At 46.6% G+C, this 8919-nt stretch overlaps 1 protein-coding gene across 1 annotated transcript in view; it reads left to right on the forward strand.

Annotated features, from left to right (window-relative positions):
- The window catches only part of LOC146207347 (SEC14-like protein 3), a 44830-nt gene extending 39376 nt beyond the window's left edge, over window positions 1–5454 (forward strand). Inside the window, exons 11-12 of the mRNA XM_084586555.1 lie at window positions 259–547; window positions 5189–5454. Of these exons, the coding sequence (XP_084442681.1) occupies window positions 259–547; window positions 5189–5301 (402 nt within the window). The 3' untranslated portion in view covers window positions 5302–5454. The remainder of the gene's footprint in view (window positions 1–258; window positions 548–5188) is intronic.
- The last annotated feature ends 3465 nt before the right edge of the window (window positions 5455–8919 follow it).

The raw sequence follows: 8919 nt of genomic DNA on the forward strand, positions 1-8919 counted from the left end.
ATACGTCTTGACTGCCTCTGCCTGTTTCCTGTTTTAAAATTCTGTGGTACCACGTCAGAGACTATCGATTGGTCCAACCCTAATATCTATCTATGCGCACTTTTTGGAAATAGCATCCCAAACAAGCTAAACTGTCCCTTCTTGACGCGGTACAAGGCAAAAGATAATTAGTGATCTACTGCTCTGCTTTTCTGGAAGTCTATGTGCCTGTTTCGTGCAGAGGTCGCGTAACAAGGGGCTTCGCATATGGCATTGCAGATCGGCCCGGCGGGTGAGCTTCCAGCGGCCGTTTCCCGTGGCGGCGGAGCTCTGGCCACCGACCCCGATGCCGTCAGCTGCTTCTTGGAACGCGGTCGTTGCCTCGAGGTTCCAGTGCAAGTTGAGGCGGCAGGAACTAAGCTTCACTGGCAGTTCCAGGCTCGGGACGTGGCCTTCGCTTTGTGGCGGACCAGCGGGGGCGGCCGCGTCCAACTACTGGCGCCCAGGAGGGTCGCATGCGATAAGGATCCCGAGTGCGGACAGATGCACTGTGAAGAGCCTGGAACATGTACGTGTATTGCACTTTTAGCTCATATTTTTAATTTTGTGCGCCTCAGTTTGGATCGAGAATGATACAGAGTGTGTGAAAGCGAAAGGGTGATAGAGCGCTTGAACGGTGTGCAACGGAGCAAATTAGGTCAGATCTTAACGCACCTGTCTTGTTACGGGCAATGCGCTTGTGTCTGTGCGGTTCGTGTGATCTCGCGGCTGCGCCAGAGCCCAAGTATTATCAGTAAAACTGAGTGTGTACCTGTATTAGAATTTTTCTTCGCTACCTGTGTACACCATCGCTCGAGTGCTCTAGAGAAGTGTGGTCGACTCTTCATTTGAACAGCACTTCGTTATGGCACTTTTCGTGCGCCAAGGCGAGCGGGATACTGGAAATTGCCAGATGGCTTGCGAGACGGGCCGACTTCAATATGTATTGGCGTGATATATGCGAAATTTCAGTAATCTCTGTGTCGTTGAATAGAGGCTGAAACACGGATAAAATTACGTTGAAGCTGTTTTTTTTTTTTTTTTTTCATTGGGCTTTAACTAAAACAGGTCAGTATCCTTGAGATGCTCACCAAAGGTAATTTGCTTCCTATTTAGCGAAGTTACACTCGGTCACAGCAGAAAATTACTGATTGGCGAAACCAGGTAGACCTACTTTGGAAATGGTATCGTTACGTTAATTGTCGTGGTTGCGCATTTTGAAGCATGGCTGCACGACCAAAGGTACGCAAGTGCGGATCGGGAGACTCACCGTTAGCCAAACGCCGTCTGATCAGAGGATATCAACACCCGCCCATGCAGTGCCATTCTTGGCTTAGTCTGCTTTCCCAGTGCACTTAAGGACACTAACAATATTTAGAGCCGTAAGAAGGCAACGTCGACTGGACGTAATGTACAAGTTCCGGAAAGACGTCGTGTGCTGGTTTCCGCCACGGTATAGCGGCATCGCTGTCGTAATACCGAAGACCACGTGATGCGTGGTCAACTCGTTGGATGGGCAGTGCAACTAAAATCAAATCTGCAGAACTAAACTTCCACTTGCATGTTTATCCCACGGTCTGATAGCTTCTAGATTTATCCTACTTTCTTATTTTGTTGTGGTAATAAGGTTTTCTACCCGCCTCAGTGGTTAAGCGCTCGGCTATTGAGTCGGTGCACCTGGTTTCGAACCCGGCCCCGGCGGCCTCGTTTCAATAGAGTCGAAACGCCAAATGTTCCGTGTGCTGTGAGATTTCATGCAATATACGTTATGGTTCCCGGGCAGTCTAAATTATTCGAGAGGCCTCCACTACGGAGTCCCTCATAACCTGAACAACATCGTGATGTTAAACACCACATGCCATATTGCTTCCGTCTTGAATGGGCGAAACAGCGCAAACAAAACGGGGTACAAGCGAAGAGAAAGACACACACTAACCTGTGCTTACAACCGGCTGTTGGATCTGAAAAAACAGTTGCATATAGAAGTTAGAACAATAACGAGAATAGCAGGCAAGTGCGTGTATACCGTGAGTGGGCTGTTATCGCGGTCCAGCTTACTGGATGACTTCAGAAATTCACAGCTTACCCTACCGAGAGCAGAGAAGAGGACAGAAGTAACAGACGTTTCGTCGTTTGTGTACAAGTTTGTGCAAAAAAAGTTTAAAATTTACAAAGCCTTGCACCGAAGTTCTCCGTAGACCCAGGACTAAGCATAGGTAGGAAGACAGTCGTCACGAAAACCATCTTTCGCCAGCTGATTGAAAAAGATGGGTTTCGCTCTGCCGCGGATTATGCTGATGCCAATGTACAATAAGGACCATAGGATGAGAAGATCAGCAAAGGTTGTGAGTTACCTGCAAGGCAGCAACTGTCTATAACAATAGTACTTGGTAATTAAGGCCTTTTCTACAAGAGAACTTGTCTGGGGAAAGAGCTACACCCGCTGTTAAAAGCAATCCTAGCGTGTAAAGATTAGCACAAAGAAGTGTAAGGAACAGGAGCTTGGTTTGTTTCAGGACCTCAACCTTAAGGATAGAATAAAGCGAAAACAGAAAACAAAGGACATTCAGCTCGAAGTGTTTTTCACCGCCAAACGCCACAAAATGGACATACCACTTTGACAATAGTGACTGAGCATGGAACTTGACAGTAATAGGCTCCAGGTTTCCTGAAAAGGCGCCTATCGTCGTTGGACAGAAGGGAACCGCTGTACCTAGAAAACTGACAAGGTGGCCGAGTTTCTGTCGCATACAAAGCGTCCCGTTACACCCGCTTTCACCATTGGCACAAATTATTTACGTTACTCGCTGACGCATCCTACATTCTTGAAACACGTCACAAAATATAGAACAGGAGAAAATGACGAGAGTCTTTTGTGAAAAACATCAGTATATCACTGGAATCCTTCTTGGAGCTACGATCCTTTAATCAGCAGATCACCTCGGTGGCATGGAGAGGTAAAATGTACATCCAGAGATTCGGCGTTTTCACTGGCTCAGGTGCAGCCGCTGTGCTTAGTAGTATAGGTATATTTAAGCACAGTGAACATGCAAATCAAGAACGAACTAGAGGGCAGTACTTCACGCATCTTAAGATACACAAATGACTATTTTCCGCTTCCTACTGACGACTGCAAACAATATGACGGTATTTTAAAGCAAGGCACCTGAACTTACATTTACTCATTAAATGTCTAAAGAAGGCAATGTGCAGTTTCAAGGCCTAAATTTGAAATTTCAAGCAAAACGAAGTGTATTCGCGTTACCCACCACGAACTCAAAAACCACTGCCTGATTGTCACTTCAATCACTCGAAGCCCGTCCAAACTGGGATCGCCATGAATTGCCTTGGAGAAGCAATCAAAAAGTCTTGTTGTGCACACAAGGCTGACACAAAATTTAACACAAGGGTCTGAATGCAAAACGGCCAGATTTCCCGAAAACATGGTTGTAATACGTTACTTCAGCGAATACAGGCAAAGAAGAGAGCGGTTGAAAATGGCACACGCAAAAAGAGAAACGAAGTGGCGGTAGTTCCATGTGTCCATAAGCGATCGCACCAATGGAAAGCGCTAGTGGAGAAATTCGGCATTGGAGCATTGTTTTCCGCGCCAAATAAACTCAGAAACATTTCTGCTTCGTTGAAACGCAGTATTGAAAATGACAGAGCCACTAATGGTGCGGTAGGCTTTATAAAACACAATATACATGCATTGAATAGTCTACATCGTGTACCGAATCCTGTTCTTGTGAGGCCCTTACTACTTGGGCCAAGCAGGCAGACGCTTTAACGAACGGTTGTCAGAACATGCAGATTCGTTGGGAGACTGTGCTTCATCTCAAGTGCTCACACACTCCCCAACCCACAAATTCACTCTGAATTTCGAAACACTATTGTGTTTTAGTGCCACAAAGGCCGACAATTGTGCAGGAAGTTGTAGAGGCATACCATATAATAAGGGAGTATGCACTCATTGACATCCACCCAAGCGCAGCCATACGGCTACAAAGGAAAGCTATACAGCTTTCTCAGAAACTTCGTAGTTAAAAAAAAAAAAAAAAAGAATTCGTCCTGGTCCGGGGATCGAACCTGGGACCACCGCATTTCCGGTGCAGTCGCTTTACCAACTGAGCTAAACAGGACTTTTTTTTTTTCTTTATAAATAAACTTTTGTTGAGCACCTAGTTTTTCCACGAAAACATGTGACCTAGCATTTTGTTCAAATAGTTTTAATTTTGTTCAAATAGCCTCCTGTTCCGGGGTGAAACACGGGACGACGAAGTTTCTGAGAAAACTGTATATCTTTCTTTTGCAGCAATATGGCTGCGCTTGGGTGGATGTGAGTGAGTAATTAGTCCTCTATCACAAATCTGCTACGCCTTGGGGGATTCTCCTAAACATTGGACGAACACCATTTACACTTCCAGTTATTCATAAATTCGCTCTCGCACTAATATCTGATCTAGTGTCCGTCCTGTTTAGCTCAGTTTCTTTATAGAAACTGAGCTAAACAGGACGGACACTAGATCACATTATAGAAACTGAGCTAAACAGGACGGACACTAGATCAGATATTAGTGCGAGAGCGAATTTATGAATAACTGGAAGTGTAAATGGTGTTCGTCCAATGTTTAGGGGAATCCCCCAAGGCGTAGCAGATTTGTAATAGAGGACTAATTACTCACTCACATCCACCCAAGCGCAGCCATATTGCTGCAAAAGAAAGATATACAGTTTTCTCAGAAACTTCGTCGTCCCGTGTTTCACCCCGGAACAGGAGGCTATTTGAACAAAATTAAGGCTATTTGAACAAAATGCTAGGTCACAGGTTTTCGTGGAAAAACTAGGTGCTCAACAAAAGTTTATTGATCACGGAAATCATAAAAAAAAAATGTAAATTTGTTGAGAGTTTAATAGTGATGTCACGCGCTTGAATGCACTACACGTTCGGAGCACACATTAAGAAGCAAATAAATGCTGCTCTCGTATCGTGGCTCCAATGTCCCGAAAACTTGAACGTGCAGCTTCACTTTTGACATCAGTTATTAAACAATAATCATGTTGCCAGCTTGAAATGACCTTTCCGTTTCCCATTTTCGTAATTTGCCAAATCTGTACTACGCATCTTGATATGAAGTGACCCCTGCACAAATGCTATTATTTATTTCAGATACCTTCACGTTTGACAACAGCTTCAGCTGGTTCAATGGCAAGCAGATCTCCTACGTGATACGGGTTCACCACAAATCCATCGTCAGCGAAATTGAGAGCATTAGGTGCTGAAGCGAATTTTCTGGAGCGAAGTAAGGACCTGTACAGAAATATTCGGCCGTATCGGCCCCTGAAGTGTTTTGTACGCGCGCACAATATAACTTTTTGCAGTTTACATCATTTGCATGTTGTCTGCGCGCAACAATAAAGTGTATAAATGCCCGATTTTTTATTTATTGTGGAGTCGTTTCACAAGAAGGATTCACGGCTGATTTTTAGGCATCACAATTTTTGACCGCAGCGAACAACAATTCAAGCTTGGGAACATTAACGTTCTGGTGTTCGATGCCCCGTAGCAGGTGCATTTCAAGTCGCTGATTCATCGACTGCTGTGCGATCTTCACACCGCAAAATGAGAAATTGGCACAGTTCAAGGCTCACCACTGCGAGTGAATCTCTCATGTATGGTGCTGTGCCCACGAACAGAATGTGCTACCAGCTTCTTCACAGCATGTTGTAAGATCTTCGCCACAAACAACGGTAAGTTGGCAGTGGCAACAGTCCAACGCTAAACGGCGTTCTAATGATTAGCGGTCTAACGGTCTGCCCTTCAAAAAGAATGTGCATAACCAGCTGCTTCTTCACCATCCTCAGTGCGATCTCCACACCTCGAAGCGGTAGTCGAGAGTAGCGAGGAATGACCACTGTCAGCGATAGTCTCTTGTTAGGTGCTTTGACCGTGAAAACAAAGCACATAGCTGCAAGCACTTTCATAATGCCTTTTGTGTGACCTCTGCCGCCAAAAAAGGTAGCCAAGAGGGTCGAAAGACGTAGCAGAGGCAGCAGAAGTTAGGTGGGCGGCAAACAGGTTAGGAAGTTTGCCGGTCTCAAGTGGATGTAGTTGGTGCAGCAACCGGATAATTTGGTAATATGAGAGATGCCTCTGACCTGCAGCTGGTATGAAGCAGGCTGATTATGACACTAAGTGGCGAGGGACTACTTTCACTGTCAACGATGTTGTAACATTGGTGTTCAGCGCTCGAGAAGGCTCTAATTATAGTCAGTGGCTTCTTCACAGCGTGCGCTGTATCTCCACAGCGCAAAGTTTCAAGTCGACAGATGCGAGGGGCCGCTGCTATAAATTATTATGTTTTGCCATATTGGCCGTGAAAGGAACATGCGCGGTCAGCAGCTGGTGGCGCAGTGGTTACGGCGCTCGACTACTGTTCCCAAGGATGTGGGATCGAATCCCGGCCTCGGCGGCCGCTTTTCGATGGAGGCGAAAAGCAAGGCGCCCGTGTGCTGTGCGATGTCAGTGCACGTTAAAGAACCCCAGGTGGTCGAAATTTCCGGAGTCCTCCACTACGGCGTCTCTCATAGCCTGCAGTTGCTTTGGGACGTTAAACCCCACAAACCAACCAACCAACCAACCAACCATCTTCGCAACGAAGGATGATAAACTGTCAAGGCCAAGGGAAGGAAGGCCGCTTATAAAGGCATTGGACGTTTCGGTGTTGTGCCTTCGAAAATTGTGTGCACAGCAAGTGACTTCTTCACTCCAAACTCTGTAGTAGTAATAATAATAATAATAATAATAATAATAATAATAATAATAATAATAATAATGTGAAGAGGAAGGGAAAGGCGCAGTATTTGTCACACTTATTTCTGTGGAGACCTGACCCACGCCGTAAGGGAAGGGAGGAAGGTGGGACTGAAAGTAGAAAGAGAGGAAGCGCCGTAGTGTGGGGCTCCGGAGTAATGGCGACCACTTGGGGATCTTTAACGTTCGCTGACATCGTACAGCACATGGACGCCTCTTCGTTTCGTCTCCATCAAAATGCAGCCGCCGGCGGCTACAGGACAGTTTTCGAAGTTGAACAACAGTCCTTCAATCAGAATCCAATTAGAGTCGAACCAGAGTCCTTCAAACTATTGAAGGACCCCGGTTAAATAGACAAATAAAGACTTGTTGATTTATAGGAAGGGAAAAGCGCGGTAACTGTCTCACTTGTTTTCTGCGGACACCTCAACCTGATACGACTGACATATACACCGACGCATCGATTATAAGCGAATTCGCATCTATGGCCTGGGTATGCGATGACAACCCTTCCCTTTCAGGCGCTTATGCCTGCCATCTACCTCAAGGTACCCCTCTTCACGCTGAACTCCTCGCGATTTGGGGAGCCTTGTCAGGAGTGCCTTGCACCGGAACTGGGTCAATACGTATTCTTACTGATTCCTTTGAAGCTTACAAGGAAATCGCTGCTCCGGGTTCACAAGATGCAACAGCTACGGCTATACAGCGCCTCCTTAAACGCCACCAACTCGCGACCAGAACTGTCGCTATTCACTGGACCCCAGGTCACTCGGACGAATCAGGGGGCAATGCGGCGGCACACGCCGCGGCTGCCTTGGCAGGTGGGATGTCCACATTTACTTCCCCACCCCCCTTGCTTCATCCTTATTCGACCTTGGGCGGGCAACTCACCCCTTCTCTTGCCCTTATGCACTATACTCGGACCAGTCTTCGTAGCCCCAGTCAGCATCGCATGCAGGTGGCCACACCAGACCCACCTTTTACGAGAAGAACCCACCTCACCCGAAGTCAAGAAGTGTTTTTGAATAAGCTCATCGCCCATGCGGCTTACACGCCACGTATTATGGCCCGCTGGCGTCAGAATACGGAGAAAATGATTACGTGCCCCCACTGTACGACTCTAACCTGCGGCGGCATATCTCATTTACTTTGGGATTGCCCTGCTTTTTCTACTGGACGCCCCGAGATCGAACCCTACCACCTGAACTACCGTTCCCTTCTAGAAACTGATGCTAACACACAGATGATATTTGCCAAGTATGGCTCGCTTAGTGGCCTGGTTAGAGCAATGTGATTCGAGTGACGACCTAAACAATGAAGATTATGTCTACTCCCCTTTATCCCCATCCATGGCCATGAGCCTTTCCATTCAATAAAGGACATTCAATCAATCAACCTCAACTGCGCCGTAAGGGAAGGGAGGAAGGTGGGAGTGAAAGTGGAAATAAAGAAAGAGGAGCCGTAGTGGAGGGCTACGGAGTAATTTCTACTACCTGGGGATCTTTAACGTGCGCTGACATCGCACAGCACACGGACGCCTTCTCGTTTCGCCTCCATCGAAACGAAAAAAAAACAAATAATGAAAGTAACACGAATAGAATAAATGAAGGAAAGAATGAGAAGAGGAGAGTAAGGTAGGAAATAATAGCTCCCAGAATTCTGCCGTTTTAGGTCCTAGCTAATTTTTGCGGGGTTCGCCTCCCATTAAACACCTTTGTCATACCGTGTACAGTTAGCTTTACCTTACCGGAGTACTGTAAGCCCGGCCACTGTGCGCACGAGCTGCATGGTCGGACCCGACTCTGACAATTTCGGATTCAAGAAGCCATCTAGTGCCCTCAACGCAATTTGCCGCACATCGGCACCAATCAGCGCGCACAGGCGACAGAAGAGCTTACTGCGATACTTCGGTAAAGATAACGGTAGAGGTAACACGCTACACTGTATTCGATATTGTTTGCCTTGACTGGAACACCAGTCCTCCGACCCTATGTTCTTACGCGCGAACTGGTCGTAACGAACAGTCAAGCTGTCGTGCTTCACTTCAATGCAGATGTGTGTGCGGCCGCAATTCACTGAACCTGTGC

Source organism: Amblyomma maculatum, chromosome 1 (genome assembly GCF_055883805.1).
Source record: "Amblyomma maculatum isolate TAMU_Amacu chromosome 1, ASM5588380v1, whole genome shotgun sequence".
Taxonomy (NCBI): domain Eukaryota; kingdom Metazoa; phylum Arthropoda; class Arachnida; order Ixodida; family Ixodidae; genus Amblyomma; species Amblyomma maculatum.